Source organism: Python bivittatus, unplaced genomic scaffold (genome assembly GCF_059951505.1).
Source record: "Python bivittatus isolate LINGU-HERP-01145 unplaced genomic scaffold, Pbiv_v1 ctg000090_np1212, whole genome shotgun sequence".
NCBI classification, from domain to species: Eukaryota; Metazoa; Chordata; class Lepidosauria; order Squamata; family Pythonidae; genus Python; species Python bivittatus.
This window is the reverse complement of record NW_028277046.1, coordinates 3,332,048-3,348,772: the sequence shown is the minus strand read 5'-3', so window position 1 is coordinate 3,348,772 and position 16,725 is coordinate 3,332,048. Positions and strand designations below refer to the sequence as shown.

The 16,725-nt window shown below is 50.4% G+C and overlaps 1 protein-coding gene across 1 annotated transcript in view; it reads left to right on the top strand.

Annotated features, from left to right (window-relative positions):
- AGRN (agrin) overlaps positions 1 to 16,725 on the top strand; it is a 155,728-nt gene that overhangs the window by 92,763 nt on the left and 46,240 nt on the right. Inside the window, exons 4-8 of the mRNA XM_088136758.1 lie at positions 2,495 to 2,710; positions 4,138 to 4,362; positions 6,530 to 6,754; positions 6,988 to 7,194; positions 11,944 to 12,165. Coding sequence (XP_087992884.1) covers positions 2,495 to 2,710; positions 4,138 to 4,362; positions 6,530 to 6,754; positions 6,988 to 7,194; positions 11,944 to 12,165 — 1,095 coding nt within the window. The remainder of the gene's footprint in view (positions 1 to 2,494; positions 2,711 to 4,137; positions 4,363 to 6,529; positions 6,755 to 6,987; positions 7,195 to 11,943; positions 12,166 to 16,725) is intronic.

Here is a 16,725-nt window from a genome sequence, read left to right as displayed (position 1 = left end):
CCCCCTCCTTTTTATGATTTTTCATATATTTTTTTAAAAAATGTTTTTCTCCTGATATTATATACGGTGATCTCTTCTCCCTCCCCTCTCCCCTAATATGTGTGCCGTGTCCATAGAAATGTGAAATGCCTTACATGGTATGCTAATCATCTCTGATCAAATCAGTAACTTGGAAGAGTGCAAAACAGAAGTGGGGCACGGATAGTCCTCTCTCTTGCAACCCACATACCATCCTTCTGGGGGGAAAACATACCTTCCACCCTCTCAGATTGGCAAGATACGTTAACGGCAATGTATCGGCGGTAGGTCAAACACAGCAGAAGCTGTGTTAAGGAGGAAAACATGACCTAACGTGTGCCTGGCAAAATTAGCAGGAAAGCAACAGAATGATGGAGAGAAATAGCTAAGGATGAGAGATCCCAGCCTTGTTTTTCTGTCCATTCCTAGCTCTGCGAAAGGATCCACACTTGCCATGCCAAGTTCAGTCCCCAGCAGCCTTCCAGTACATGCTGATAGCTTGGGCCAACAGTATTGAGCTAGGTGGACTAATGAGACTAATGAGATTGGCAAACGGCAACGAAGTTGAAGGCTCTGTTGGTGTTATAGATTTGTCCCTGTGTACCTCTGCCTCAGTTTGCCTTCCCTTCCTCTACCGTCACCTTCCACAAGCTTAAGCTACGGCATCTCCTCCAGCTGAGAAACCTGCAACGCCCAGATGTTGCTCAGCTGTAGTTCACAGCAATCCCAAGCGTGACAGCTAGTCACGGAGAGATGCTGGAGCTCAGAAACATCTGGAAGGCCCTCCTTTCCCCAACCCTGCTCTAGAGAACCAGAGATGGTCAGAGTAAACCCAATCTTTCCAACCTGGGGCCTTCTAGAGGTGTTAGACCAGAAGTCTGATCATACAACACTGGTAGTAGGCCAGCCCTTCTGGAAGACAGCGGGTGGGATGACGCGGATGGGGCAGTAGTGAATCTGTTAGAGATATATCTCTGGGTGTAGGCTTCCTCTCTCCCAACGAGAAGGCCCAGGAGGGTTGCATCACCCATATCATATTTTCAGCCTCATGTTCTGCCTCCAGCACCCCGGTTCTGACATTGGACCATGAGCAGAGTTCCAGCTGATGAGTAAAGCATCAGGTTGGCCAGTGGAAGCTTCAACCTCTGGACGTTCTAGTTCAGACTGGAGCCGAGAAAGGTGGTGTTTGGAAAGACTTCGTGATCCGGCGCCAAACAAGAATAAATTGGACTCGACGGAGGAGTAGGCTGAGCTGGCAGGTGTCACTTTGCCACACTTCTCCCTACTTGGAGACTCATTTTCTCAGCACAGGAGAGGATGGATGTAAATTTGAAAAGGTGTGGAAATGCTCCTGAAGCGTGAGAGCTCAAGCTAAGCTAGGCAGGAGTTTTAGAACTGGAATTTCATTGCAAGAAAGCACAAGATCAAGCAGGTACAGACTTCTAGCCTAGGGCTTTGCACAGCTGAATATAAATTTGGTACCCTACACCCGAAAGATCTAAGGAAGATCCTCTGGATAGCGCACTGTCTCCTTCATAATTGCATGTCTGTTTTTTCGGTTTCTCTTACCTGGCTTCCCTTCCAGCTCCCCACTCACCTCCAAAATTAAAAAAAGAACAGCCATCACCTCTACTTCATTTGCAATGTAAATGGAAAACTAGTTTATGCCAGCTTAGCTGATTACATGATAAAGAGAATGGTGCATCTGTTATTAGGGAGTAAACGGGCCTCTCTGCTCATTTCCCTGCACATACACGCACAACACACACACACAAATGGCTCCTGGGATCCTGCATGGAATTACGGTCAGCTTGTGTAGGGAAAAAGGGCGTCTTCAGAATGGTTTGTATTGAAGCTTTTGAATGGGGCTGACCTTGCACTTATGGCTGAACTACAACGCCCAGCCTCCCTCACCCCTGGTCTCCTGCCTTAGGGGGTTGCTGAGAATTGTACAATTTTGGGGTGAGAGCCTCTGAAGCTGCAGGGTGGGCAAACTCTGCCCCCCTCCCCTTCCGTCCTTTGAAAATCAGATTTATGAGTTCATGACATTTATTGCAGACCAGCAATTGAGAGCTGAGTTTCAAGCACATTTCCCTCCTTCCTCACTTCGGAGCGGGGCTGTATGTAACTTACCTGCCCTCTCAACCAAAGGGCTGTGGGAAGCATGGGTTTTGGAGACAGAGGCTGTGTTATCATGACATGCTTAATCTTATTACCCAGGCTGTGGATTCACCCATGACATGGAATTGGAAACTAGCCCGACAGGAGAGTCACCCTGTATACTAAGCCCCCCAAAATAGACCCAGTGTAACATCCCAAGTTGTGTGGGGCTGAGGTCACCCACGGCACCTATTCTTGACCCCAGCACAAGGTTACTGCATCCCGTTTTGCCTATGCTTTTATACTTCACGTGGACTAGAAACTTCGACCCAGTTTTTATCCATCAGCGTAACTCTCTTTCCCTTTACCCCCGCAGTCTGCCGAGGGATGCTGTGCGGCTTCGGTGCTGTATGTGAGAAGAACCCCATGGACCCTTCCCAAGGTTTATGTGTTTGCAAGAAGACCACCTGCCCTCCTGTGGTGGCTCCAGTGTGCGGTTCAGATTACTCTACCTATAGTAACGAATGTGAACTGGAGAAGGCTCAGTGCAACCAGCAGCGTCGCATTAAAGTCATGAGTAAAGGGGCCTGTGGTAAGTGATGGTGGCAAACTTTTCATCCACCCCGCCTCAGACCTCAGATGCTCCTGTGTCTCTTTCCTCCTCCTCCTCCTCCTGCTGTATTAATCATTTTTAAAAGAGAAAGAGAACATGAACAAGGGAAGGGGGAAATAAGGGGAAAAAATCATTGATGCAGAGATCTAGTGTCAGTAAGCAGACAACAGTTGTACAACGACAACTGCTATCGGGCTATCATTGATGGAAAATTAACCCTCACCACACCAGAGCACATCAAGTTATTTTACAAGGAGAAAAAGGATTTGAGAATCAAAACGCCTCCACTATTTTGTTATTTAAGGAGACCACCGTCCCCCCCAAAAACAATAGAAAAAAAAAACGATTATAGGTTGAGTTTCTGACTTCCCTTTTGTTGCACGGAGTGACATATAACATCAGCCCTTCTTGATGAGAAATAGGCTGGCTGGTTTGCATCGCGTCTGCAACACACCCTCGCAAGACGTAGGCTGGGATGTTCCTAAGTCCAGTTTGCATCCGGGTGATTTTCCGGAGAAGGCCTTGTAAGCGAGGCTAATGAACCCTCTGTGGTAGCATGGCACATACCACCTGAAAGCAAGGGACTGTGCAAAGGAAAACTCCCCGTCTGCTTTTCTCCAAGTAAATTAACTTTGACCTTTTCCCCCTCCCTCTCCGATGGAGAAGTTCCCACTCTTAGTGATAAATCTCGGCTTTCTGAACTCCTGCAGGGAGCTCGATAGAGGTGGAGGGGAGAAGGGAAGGGAGAGAGTCGGGGTGTGTCATCCTGATTTATTTAAAATAATAACAATGGGTTGGGGGTGGGGGGAAATGTCTAATGAAGGAGGTGGGAAATTAAATAAATAAAGCAGAGCCAGCCAGGGCCTATAAATAAGATACTGCCCCCATCCTAGGAGAAAAGCCAGCAGCCTCATAATGGCTGTCTCTAATTACATTTTGCTCATGGCACATTAAGGATCTCTCCTTGTTGCAATTCAAATCTCATGCGCCCTTTCGCTTGGTGAGCTGGGGGAGAGCAGTGGCTGTGTTTCCCTGGAAAGGAAACTAATCGTATCGAGCTTCCGGCCGCAGACAGCAGGGCTGTGCTTAAGGCAGTTGGGCTTTCGCCATAAGAAATAGGGAAATGGTGGCCGTGGAGGTCTGTTGTTTGACAGTGGCACAGTTGGGCAAGACGGCACCGATCCCATCATTTCTGTTTGCTGAGCACCTTAGAAAGTGGAGAACTGGCGTAACATGGTTTCAAGCACCCCTTCGACTTCTCCATGAAATGCTGAAAAAAATCCCCTTTTCTCCGGTCCCCTTGCAAGGATCCTCCCATTCCCACCCATGATCTGGAAGCCGACGTTGCCCGCCCCTCGATCCCGCGATTCCCGTTTACCAGGTTGGGTCTTCTCCCCTCTTGCCAGGTTCGAAAGACCCCTGCGCAGAGGTGGTCTGCAGCTTCGGCAGCACATGCGTACGCTCCACGGACGGGCAGTCGGCCAAATGCATCTGCATGTCCTTTTGCAGCGGCGTTCCCGAGCACCTCGTGTGTGGCAGCGACGGCAAGGACTATCGCAGCGAGTGCCATCTGAACCGACACGCCTGCGACAAGCAGGAAAACGTCTTCAAGAAGTTTGATGGGCCTTGCGGTAAGCTCCAAGCGCGGAGAGTCTCCGTAGCTCAGGGCTGAACGGTGGGGATCTCGGCGTTCTCTGACGTTGCTGGTTCCCTGCAGACGTTTCATTACCAGCCCAGGTAAATCATCAGTGCGTGGGGGAGTGGTAAGTCCATGCAAGGCACAATGGAGGTGTGAGGGCTTGTCCTCACATTTCGTATCATCCTGGGTGCCGTAAAACCACATTTTTATAGCCCCCTTCCTGCAAGGTCACCAAATCTCGCGATTTTGTGAGATGGCTGCATTCTCCCCCAGTGAGAACATGGAAACCTGAAGAGACTTGGGCTGTTTTCAAAAAGTACTTAATTGGGGGGTTTCATGAATCCCAGCTGGAGCTGTTGTGGGTCTCTGGCACGTGCAGACACTGCGTTGTCCTCCCCTGACAATTTTAGGTATTGGGGAAATAAGGGTACGCTTCCCAAGAGTAAATACAGTGGTACCTCTAGTTACGAACCCTTACGAATTTTTCGAGATATGACCAGCTCCGGCCCCAAAAATTTACCTCGACATGCGAACTCCACCTCGAGCTACGAACCGGATCCGCGGTTTTCCTTCCCGTGACACATGGTCCGCGGCCATTTTCCTGCCCATTCCACGTGGCCCGCGGCCATTTTTCCACCCTGCTGCGTGGTCCGCAGCCATTTTTCCGCCCCTGACACGTGGTCCGCGGCCGTTTTTCCGCCCCTGACTCTCCCTCCAAGCAATAGCCGCCTCCCTGTCCTCCACGCCAGAACGGATTAACGGTAATTACATTGAACCTTATGGGAAAATTTGCCTCGTGTTGCGACCAATTCGAGTTGCAACCAGAGTCACGGAACGGATTAAATTCGTAACTCGAGGTTCCACTGTATAGGTTTTGTTGCTCTATGAAGAGAGAAATGCTCTTTCTCCCTTCAGACCTCCTCCTCTGTGTTCAAATGTGATTGCTCCATGGCAAATTCAGGATTTTTTTTTTCTTTATGGATCTTTTTTGGGGAGGGCACCTGGAGCGAAATGGCTTGTTGTGCAAAAACCTGCTGAAATCTGAGCGTGCCTCTGATCTCACTCTTCCCGTTGTCTGCAGGGGTTAAGGTGTGATTTGTTTCCTGTTTCCCCCAAAATAGACACAGACACCAACACACACACACACACCAGGTTCTTCAGTCTCCATGGTGACATGTTAATCTATTGTCCCTCTTGGTCTGATATAGAAATGTAGGTATTCCAGAGCACTGAATGGGGCTCTGTTTAAGAAAAAATAAATGTATGCTTTTGCATCTCGGTTATTAAGGGAGCAGAAGCCTGTTGCTTCCTCCAGGTATTATAAGCCAGGATGTTGGAAACGCCCCTGTGGAGAAGCGGAGAAGGGGATTAACCAACCATCAGGCTGATCTGGAGTCTGGCGTCTTTTGCTTTCTGATAAGCCCATCCAAGCATTGAAAGGAAGGTGATCTGGTTAAGCCCAGATTAAAGAGAGTAACTGATGGTCTGCTGTGCCTGGCTGGGTTGTTTTCATCCCAGCTCTCACACGCGTTCGCCGGTGGGCATCTCTTGGGAACTCGGTGTACAGCAGGACCACTTTTCCAACGGGTGGGTCTAGACTGGGGGGAAATCAGCCCATCTTCCTGGGATCCTGCGGATGGGCAAACGGACGAGTTTAGCTCTGAGCAGTGTAGATTTTCTTTGGCTTGAGAAAGACCCACGTTAAGGAAGAGAACCTCCACAGAATGTTGCAGCGTGCAGCGCCGCTATTCCGGGGACGCTAGTCTGTTTTCCCTCTCTTCCGATTTTCCATCCCTCCCACCATTTCTTTCGGCATCGCTCTGAATTGTTCGTTTAACTGAATTAACCCCGAGGGGCAGGTTCAAGCCAGGTGCAACCAGGCTCCATCATGGTTTAGTGCACTGTTTCTCAACATCTTTTCTTTAAGATGGGTGGACTTCAACTCCCAGAATTCCCCAGCCAGCATGGTTAGGGGTAGGGGTAGGGGTAGGGGTAGGGTTAAGGTTAGGGTTGGCTGGGGAATTCCGGCTGGGGAATTCTGGGAGTTGAAGTCCACCCATCTTAAAGTGGCTAAGGTTGAGAAACCCTGGTTTAAGCATGTAATGTGAAAACTGGGTCGTATTGCTTCTCCCTATCGTCTTTTCCTCCCCCCGCCGCAGATCCTTGCAAAAGCACCCACAATGACATGAACCGAGTCTGCCGCGTCAACCCTCGCTCGCGCCGGGCGGAGCTCCTGCCGCGCCCCGAAAGCTGCCCCTTGAAGAAAGACCTGGTGTGCGGGGACGACGGAGTGACCTACGAAAACGAATGCGTCTTGCTGAGGACGGGTGCCATTCGGGGGATCGAGATCCAGAAGCTGCGTTCAGGCCCGTGCCAGCTTCAGGGTAAGCGAATTTCAACGGCCGGCTGTCATGCCAGGGATTTTCAGGCCCAGTTTGGAGGTCCTGGAAGCAGCAGCCAGTGCAAAGGGGAGTGGGAAGTTTCTAATGTTCTCATGAACGTGCCTGAGGTGGGCAGATGGAAAGGGAGTTGGTACAAAGAGCAAGTCAGACAGACAGACAGACGTCCCGCCGGCCTTTTTGCACTGTTGAGAACTGACTCTCCTTGGTGTCTGCAGACAAATGCCGGGACGAGTGCCGTTTCAACTCCGTGTGCCTCATCCGCCGGGGACTCGCCCGCTGCTCCTGCGAGCGCGTCGTTTGCGATGGCGCCTACCAGCCTCTCTGTGGCAGGGACAGCCGGACCTACGTCAACGACTGCGAGCGCCAGAAGGCGGAGTGCCAGCAGAGAGCCGCCATTCCGGTCAAGCACCATGGACCTTGTGGTAAGTGAGGCCAGACGGATCCAAAAATCACCCATTTCTCTGCATCAGTCCAGGGGATGCAGCCGGAAGAGGTAAGTCTGGCTCTGATGATGAGGGGTGGTCTGACCTGCTCTCCTTCTTCCTCTCAACTCTTTTCCCGGTGTCCCCTGCACTCCTCTTGCAGCCGTTGTCCTGTTCTAGACCTGTGTCGTCATCCTTTTGTCCTTGCGGGGGATTTTGGATAAGAGTGTTCAGTCCTGTCCATCTTCCATCTTTGCATCTTTCCGTCTCTCATGCCTGTCCTACCTGCTTGCTGATTGCTTTCTCCTGCCAAGTTTGGGCATCCCAATTCTCCTCCTGCACCATCCAGGCTGGTTCCCACACACCTTTCAATTCTTCCCGACAAATCTTTCTTAGTTTGCAGGGGTGAGTCTTGGCGGTGTCTTTGCCTTAAATCTGTGGAGGACCAAAATTGAGGCACGCAAAGCGGGTAGCGCTTTCCCTAAAGAGCTCAGAGGAGGCTGCTGGTTGACCCTAACGCAGAGAGGAAAAAAAGAGGATCCAGCCTGTTCATTCGTTCTGCTTATTTGTATGCAACTTTCCCCTTAACTTTTGCCCAAAGTGTTTTACCAACAAATGATCAATATGAACGCTCAGAATAAAATGTAACCAATACTTGTCATTGGCCCATACGTCACCACTTGAATCTCCTTCCTCTGTTTCCCCTCTGTGGAATTTCAGACTGCAGATTCCTGGACCAGAGATCTGGATGTTCTTTATAATATTAAGGATAATTTTGTGTAGGTGTACAATAGATCAAAGAAGTCCCATGCAGAGAATCAGTTGTCGAGGGCACCTTGGGTTTACGTTGGCTTTATTTGCAACCATTTCGGAGAAGGATTTTGCAACTTCATTCCTACAACAGGCAAATTTGATTACCGTTAACCTTTGGTAAGGCTTGTATGCTGGGCAAAGGCGGCCGTATCTCCTTAGTTGGTGATTCAGTGTATTATGTGAATCCCCAGAATGAGTTAAATCAGTAACTAGATTAAATGCACTAGCTAAACCATGGTAATATGGAACAGCTTTCCACCTCTTCTGAAAATTCATTGGGCAGTGATACAATATTATCTCTCTCAGGAGCATCCAGAAAAAGATAAACTCTTGTTTTTCTTGCCGGCTTAAAAAAATGGTGTGAAAGGAAGAAGAAAATTAATCTCCCCTGTCTTGTGTGCAGAAGCAAAACTGATTACATATCCCACCCCCTGAAAGCAGCCCAACATTTGCATTGATGCAAATAATTGTCCACTAACTCTTCTGCCACAATAGATCTTTTAATCTTTAAATTGCCCCCAGATTCTTTGATGTGAAACGTAATATTCACGGGTTTGATTTAATGAACAGGAGCGACAAAGGCATTTATTACACATGGAGAACCGTCTTTTCACTTCATTCTGCCCTGTTGGCAGTTCCCAAATACTAAGATGATTTTTGGAACCCCTCTTTCAACCCCCCTGATTTTAAACACGCCCCTTCGCCGTGCCAAACGTCGTCCCCCACGTGGGATTGACAGAAGTGAAATTCAACTTAGGGACGGAGTGGCCGAAGAAAGTTGGAGGCGTCAGAGGGGGAATTCAATTGGGGTGTGCCTGGAAACTCAGGGGAAGCAGTCCATAGCTATGTCTGTCTCTCCCCCCCCCACCTTCTTTCTCTCCTTTCTCTTTCCTTTCTCTTTCTCTCTTTCTTTCTGTTGTCTTGTGTTTTCTAGTGTTTCCTGTTCGGAGAGAGGAAGTGCGCCTGCCCAGTTCTCCAGTGCACTCTACCAGGAAAATTCTGCTCCGAGGTTGGGTTCTTCTCTCTCCTCCGCTTTCTCTGCCTCCTCTTAGCATTGCTTGTTTCCCTGCATCTCGTAGGGTGGGGGAACCCTGTTTCCCTCTTGCCCCGAAAGCATTTTGCACCTCTCCCTTGTCCGTCGAGGCCCCAAAGGCACGACCTTTGGTGGCCAGCGTTTTCTTCCCCTTGGAGGACCAGACACACCCCACTTTAGGCTGTCGCCCTTCTCCCGCACGCTGCATTCCCACGACATTCTTAGCCTGGCAACTGAATTAGCTCATCTTCTGGGTTGGGGTGTCATAAACTGAACACACGGGATGGCATGGGGCAACCCGGCACTGCCGAGGGAAAAAACTTACTCCAAGGTGAAGGAGGTTGGGGAAACGTCCCGTTATGTCTTTCGCTGGCCTGGTTAAGCGTGTTGTATGAATAGAGCCCCCGGGCATTTGTCTCCCAGTGAATGAGCTAATCTGGGCTGCTCCTGTTATATTCAGAATAGATCCATTTCTCCATTCTGACCTTCCTGGCTGGCTTTTTGGGAATTGTTTTGCTGCCCTTGTCATTTGATTTACACTCCCCTCTCTTCCTCTGTCTGCGTGCATGGGAACAGCCGTGCTGTCCTGGTCCCGTGGGAGTTAAAAACGTCACCCAGCAGCCACGGTGCAGGCTGGGAGCTCAGTTTCCTTCTGGGCCACGGAAGGGAACTGAGCAGAAGGGTGCACGTTGGGCTCCTACAACTGTCAAGAATAAAAAGCTGCTAGATTGGTTGGGCCAATCTAGCAGCTTTGGGACCTGCTCTCCTGCCCTAGTTTTCTGCAAGTTGCTTTTCCACCCCAGTTTTAATAACAGAGAGCCTCCAGAGTGGGGCTAGTGGCTGAAACAGAGAAACAGACCCTTTTTTTGGACCGTGGTCACCACTTGGCCTCAGAACAGCCTCTCTGGTCTGCTCGGCTGAAAGGTGGCGGAATCCACCTGCAAATGGATAAAATTTGATATCCTTATTGTGCAATGTAGATGTAGCATAGGAATCCCCTTTCATACAATTGCTCCCCACGGATTTTTTCCTTCCTTCTCTTGCCGTCTGGAAAACGGCAGTTCGGCATCCGGTTTGGGTGGGCTCTGGGGATGGGGCCCGAGAACCCCAAGGAGTCCTGAGGCTCAAATGGTTCCACTCCTGGGCTACGGTGTGGAAGGACCCAGGTTCCAACAAACTACTGTATTAGGGGAGTTGGCCACATATAGACTTTCTAAAAAAATAAAATGAATCAAGACATCCACACTTGGCCACGAGGTTTGATGGCTGGCCAGTTCACGATGAAATTTGAACAGCGTCCTGTTCCTTCTTTGCTGAATTGGGGGGGGGGGGTGTTCTTAGAAGTGCATGGCGATTGGCTAGTTTTGGGCTTGATCTCCCATTTTTCTTTTTTCCTTGAGGCAGGAGAGAGCTAGATGCTTGCTATGTTGAAATCCTGCAGAGAGGCCTCTAGCCCGCAAGTGAGGAAAGGGCATGGCTGACTTTCGCCCTGACAGGCTTGCTTTCTACCTGCAGGGAAAGGGGGAGGAAGGGACTCCTCCAGCCAGCTCCCTGCTGATGAAAATCCAGCAAGATTAGAGACTTCCTCCCTGATGTCCTGTTGACCCGTGGGCTGAGGTCTTATTTTAAGATTGGTTTTGTTCGCACGGCCCGCAGGGCAGAGACCAATGGGCCGTCGCATGAGATGCAAAATTTAGAATAGCAACGGCCTCTTCTTCCTAATCGCTGCATTTGTCATCCTGTCTTGGTGGCTTTCCCCGCCCTCCTCTTCCTCTCTGTTTCTCTCCCTCCCTCTCTGAGCACTGTGGAATGCAGATTTGCCTTGCAGTGAATTTCCCCAGCCTGCTTTTCACTCCCTCCCTTTGAGCAATTTGGAATTGCGTGGCCCCGACATCGATATCGACCTCGGCACTTTTGCAGACCGAACAATTGCAGGCTTTCTCTCCCCCCCGTGCTCCCTCCCACACCCCTGGCTTTTGTTCGTCCCACTCCTACGTGCATGAGGGGCCCCATCTCGAGCCAATGAAGGATTGAGAGAAAGGGCGATCTCATCAATAAATAAACCCCGGTTTCACCCAGAGGCTGAAAGCGTGAGAAATTCTAAGTTGTAACCGCAGTGGTGCAAATCTTTCCTCTTTGGGATCGGAGGCGGTCTCTGCTTTTGTGGCCACAGAGCTCTGAGAACTAGAGCCTATTGCTCTGATGCGATTACCACTTCCAAACAAAGTTTCTAGTCCTCATGAAAAGTACAAGCATACCCCAAAGGTGGAGCAACAGTTATTTCAGGGATCAAGATACAAATGGTGATGCTTACTAGGTAACTTCCAGACATACTCTCTGCCCACTTAACCCACCTTATAGGGTTGTTGTGAGGAGAAGAGATGAGAGAGGGAATATGACATTCAGCCCCAAACGCCTAAAAATATCAAGTGTTGTTGCTGTGCTGGATAGTAATAATGTTATTGGAGGAGAATGCATGATTTTCCTGCAGCTTATTGCAGCTCTGGGTGAATAGGAGAAATAAAATTAAGTGTGTCCTTTTGGGCAAACGGGGTATAACTAGCCCAAGTGGATCTGCCACCCAGCACGGCTGAATCGCCAGCCCACCCATTTGGCAAAATCCAGAGTGCGCCCGCTGTGGTTTTTCCACATCGTTGGGGATCCTCCACTCCCTCCGCAGTTCTTTTAGGAGCGAACGCTGATCCCTTCCCTCTTGCAAGAAGGGGCGGTGAGTAAGGAAATTCCAGGGCATCCATTTGCCTTGAAACGTGTCCCACCGGTTTGAGTAATAGCGGATCAATTGCTGAAGCGTTGGGGGAGATGGAGATGGAGATACTTGGCCCAGCTCCAGAAGATGTCGCTGCTCTAACCATTCTACCCGCTTTCCTGCCGTTCTGATCCAGATCTTGGCAAGCCGAGCCCCTGCCTGAGCGTTGAGTGCCAGTTTGGGGCTACCTGCGTGGTGAAGAACCAGGAGGCCGTGTGCGAATGCCAGCAGGTGTGCCAGAGCGTCTATGATCCAGTGTGCGGCAGTGATAACCTCACGTACAGCAACCCTTGCGAGCTAGACGCCATGGCGTGTGCCCTCCGGAAGGAGATCCAAGTGAAACACAAGGGCCCCTGTGGTGAGTCCTTAGATCACCTCCTCCCTGGTGTAAAATAGAAAATCGCTAGCAGGTAGTTCCCTGGTCGCCTCCGAAAGCAAGGCTTTTGCCAACCTTCCTGACTTTATTCTCATTTCATTCGGAAAGGTGTGCCTGGGAGTTTTAGAGGGAAAGCCCAGTGACATTCCCAACTCAGTTAAGGATTCAGATACAGTGGTACCTCTACTTACGAACGCCCCTACTTACGAAAATTTCAAGATACGATCAGCTCCGGCCTCAAAAATTTACCTCTACTTACGAATTTGCCTCGACTTACGAGCCATTTTCCGCCCGTGCCACGTGGTCCGCGGCCATTTTCCGCCCGTTCCACATGGTCCGTGGCCATTTTTCCGCCCGTGCCACGTGGTCGGCAGCCATTTCCCGCCAGTTCCACGTGGTCCGCGGCCATTTTCCGCCCGTTCTACGTGGTCTGCGGCCGTTTTTCCGCCCCTGACACGTGCTCTGCGGCCATTTTTTCCCCCCTGACGCGTGGTCAGCGGCTGTTTTTCCGCCCCTGACACGTGGTCCGCGGACACTGGAACGGATTAACGGTAATTACATTGAACCTTATGGGAAAATTTACTTCGACTTGCGACCAACTCGACTTGCGATCAGAGTCACGGAACGGATTAAATTCGTAAGTAGAGGTACCACTGTAGTTGGGTCCTACTATCAGAGGCTGTACCATTGGAGTGGGATCAAAAGGGGATGAGTGACGAAGCCATGCCAGGGCAAAGCTGGCAGGCCCATTTGGTACATTCTTCAGGGCGGCGAGACAAACAGGCCTTAGAAAGCCAACCGCCTCCTTGGACTCAGTGCGGGATGCAATCGCAGCATGCTGGACGGATGGCCTCTATTTCCCTTCTTTCGGGGGTCCGCGAAGTCAAATCAATGACTCTTTTAACAGTTCTCAGTTCCAATTTCTAATACCGTCAATATTGATAGATATAACCCACAGCAACCGAAGCTCTTTGGGGTCCCCAAGTACGTAAAGGGGTCCTGAGCCCCAAATGTTTCCGAACTGCTGCAGTAAAAGATTGACTGAGGTGTGCAGTAGCTCCTAACACCGATTAACAACCTGTTGTAGGTCAAGCCTCTGGTGCTAGGGGCTCCATCCGAGTGTCAAACCCGGCCCAGAAAGTTTCAAATCCCCGCTCGTCTAGCACCGACAGCCCCCTCGCCTAGCTCCAGGCCTTCTCTACTGCTGGCGTAAACCTCTGCGTAAAAAATTATCATGAGGGATAAAACGGAGCGTCAGAGATCAGGGTCGCAAGTCCCACTGGCTGTAATACAATCAGATATTGATGCATAAGCAATTAGCTGAGGAAGCTGAGAGCAAAACTTGCCTGCTGTATAAGGAGCTTACAGTCTTCAAATCCAACCTAAGGTGGGACCGGAGAGCAACCGGAGATAAGAGCATTACGTTCATTTCAGTTTCTTGTTCTTATGCTTGCTCACAGGAGAATATGGGGATTTAGGCTTCCCCAAAGAGGTGGGTTAATTTGGCATGCGGCACCCCTCCCCTTCCTTGTGCCAAGCCCTGAGCCGTCTTGAGGACTAGAAACCTGATGCTTCTCTTAGGGTGCTGGGGCTGATTTCTCCATGGGCTGCCTCTGCATGTGTCCCTGTTGAAAGAAGGCAGTGTGGATTATGTGATGCTGCATTTGGGGAGAAATTATGGGGAGGAAATGTCGTCCTCTCCAGACTTGTCAAGTCAAACAGTCTGGTGCATCAGGGATGGGAATTTCCTCCCCGGCAAGACCTCCCCAGCCTTCAGCAGATGGGTTAAAAAATCCAGACACGTTCCTTCTCTAGAAGGGAAGTTAGCCATGCTTGCTTTAAGGAGGTTGCTGAAGTGTTTTAAAAACTCTGCCTAACGCGGCTGTGCTTTCCAATTGCTGAAATTTATTTTTATTGTTTTTCCTGTGATCATTTTATTGCACTTCATAGTCCTTGGTTGGTGTTACGAACTGCCTTGGGAACTGGAATTGACAGATTGAACAGGAGAGGAAGAAATCCTTTTCCCTCCATCCTGCGCAATGATTTTTTAAATGTTTCTCAGCCCTCCGACTCATCTCTTTCTCTCCCAAAGAAGACAAAGCAGGGGGTTTTCTGTCCCCTAACATACGCCCTAGTTTATCTGCATAAAAGAAGGATGGCTGAAAGCTCAGGAATAAAAGCCTGTTTCTTGCAAAGTTTCTGGCCTTGCCGTCTCCACCTAGAGCTGGGGGAAAAAGGTTGGTTGGAAAATTGGGAACGCCCTTGCTTCAAAAAGTAGGTAAAAGTGAGCTGGTTGGTCACCGCTCTCTGATGTGTTAAAGGAGCGTTGCGTGTTTCTCAAATTCTGCAAGCCGCTGACTGCGTGCGTTTGAACCATTCGGCTGCGAGGCGGCCACCCCCCTCAAACAAACTCAGATGCCTCTTTCCCTTTTCGCTCCTCAACCAACAAATTGCACGGCTTTGTTGAGGAACGAGAACATGGGGGCGGAGAGCTTGCAAGAGAACAAAGCCAGGTTGCCGGGCATGGAGAGTCTACGGCAGCTTGTTTCTGGCTGATAGTCACAACGGCTACGCTCACGGGATTTGGGGGGGCAAGTCAAACGCTCAAGCAGCCTCCTGGCTAAGGGCTACGAATCCACCTTTCCCAGCGAAGGTTTGTTTTCCAAGCGTGAGCTATCAGTTGAGGTAGAGAAGCCGCCCGTGCCAGAGCACGCATATGCGCTGTGCCCCGGGACGGTGGAACGTAGCAGCTGGCAAGACGTTGCCAATTTTAGGCAGTAATTAAATTGGCAGGCATCTCGTGGAGTAGACTGGCTAAGGTGCCAGGCACAGGACCCAGGGAGTGCCTCTCGCGCAGACCCTCCTGTGGGAGACGTGCAAGAGCGGGTGTCTGAGCTAAAGTTAGTATCAGGGTCACCCTGGGAAATAGCCGATCTTCGGAATCGTCTTGTGCTTGGGAAGGGACTCCGGAGCCCCAGAGCCACGTTTGTGCTCCCCGCGTTAGCCCCCCATCTTTGTCCCGACCCCGCCTTTTGTGTGCGGGTGGGGGAGAGATGCCACCCTCTGCCCCACCGTTGGCCCGAGCCATCCCCAGCTGTGCAAGACAGCGAGGAACTGGAAACACACTCTTTTCATACCCCAGATGTTCCGACCCTTTCTAGCCAACTCTTTCTTCTCTACAGCTGGAGAAATTGCAGGGTGTCCAGGAAAGCTATTTCTTTTTCTTAGCAGAGAGGCCAGACTGGCCAACAGGTCAAGGGTTGGTGCGTCTTTCTCCTGCCTTTGCCCCCCTGCACCCGAGCCCCGATGCTATTGCCTGTTTGTTCCCTCTTGATTGACAGGGGGACGGGAACAACAGGCCTTCAGAACCTCTCTTGAAATATCCTGTGGCTCTTACAGTGAAGAGCCTCTCTGCTTTTTGATAGATAAGCCGGGCCAGAATCCCAAACGTCGGATCAAAAGACAGCGAGCTGCGGTCTGGGTTCTTCCCCGCTCTCTGCCAACCTGTCATCCCCTCACAGGCTGCCTGCCAAAGATACTTATACCAGGTCACATTTCTTGACCCGTCTAGCGCATCGCTTTTCCCTTTCTGAAGTCTCCGGCAGAGTCTTCTCCTGCCTTCTGGTCCTTTGCGCTATGCTGCTTGCAAGGCGTGCATTCAAATACGCATCGCGGTCCCCTCCCTCTCCTCTTGGTGTCCAGCGGTGGGAGGGTTTCTCATCTCTGCCAGCGTGGTTACAGGGAGAAGCAGCAGATCTTTTTCTGCCCAGGCCGTTGAAGGAGCTGTGGGGTCCGACCTGCTGTTTCACAGAGGAGGTTTCAGGGGTGCCCAAGACTGTTGGAAGAAACGTCACATCTGGAAGACCTCGGCTGGGTGACCCGCCCCTCCTTTCCCCTCCCATCTTTTTCCAGATGTTCAAAGAGCTTCGGCTTGAGGATGGAATGATGAAGAAAAAAGACTTTGCCTGCCCTCCTTTTCCTCCCTCCCTGCCCGCCCCGTTGCAAACACCCATTTACTCGAGGAGATGAGGAAGAAGGAAGGGCCAGAAGCTGTGAATTATTGGTGTCATGTTGTAAATACATCTCTTCCCAGGAAGAAGTTATTAAAATTAGAGGGAGATGCTTGGATGGCCAGGGGCCTGCATAGGGAAACATAAAACGCGCATCCCCTTCCAACATGGATTGAATGGACCAGGCATGGATGACCCTTCATTTGCAGCGTTCTCAGCTACAGGAAGGCCCAAGAAGTAGAACCCAAGGGGGAAAATGGCTTGTTTGGATTGGGTCAAATATTCCTTGAACCGGGCTCCCCTTGCATTGCAGCCACTCCCAATTGTTCATTTTCCCCCAGTACTATATCCAATTGTCCTACAGTGGGCAACGTCCTGGAAGCACTAACCCAGGTAACTGGGTGAACTGGAGGCTCCAATGTATTGTGCAAACCCTGAGACTAACTGGGACCAGTTCTCCATCATTTCAAGCAATAGCTTTTCCCAGTTTGAAGACGCTGGAATTGAGCCAAGGGCCTTCCTGTCACCATGC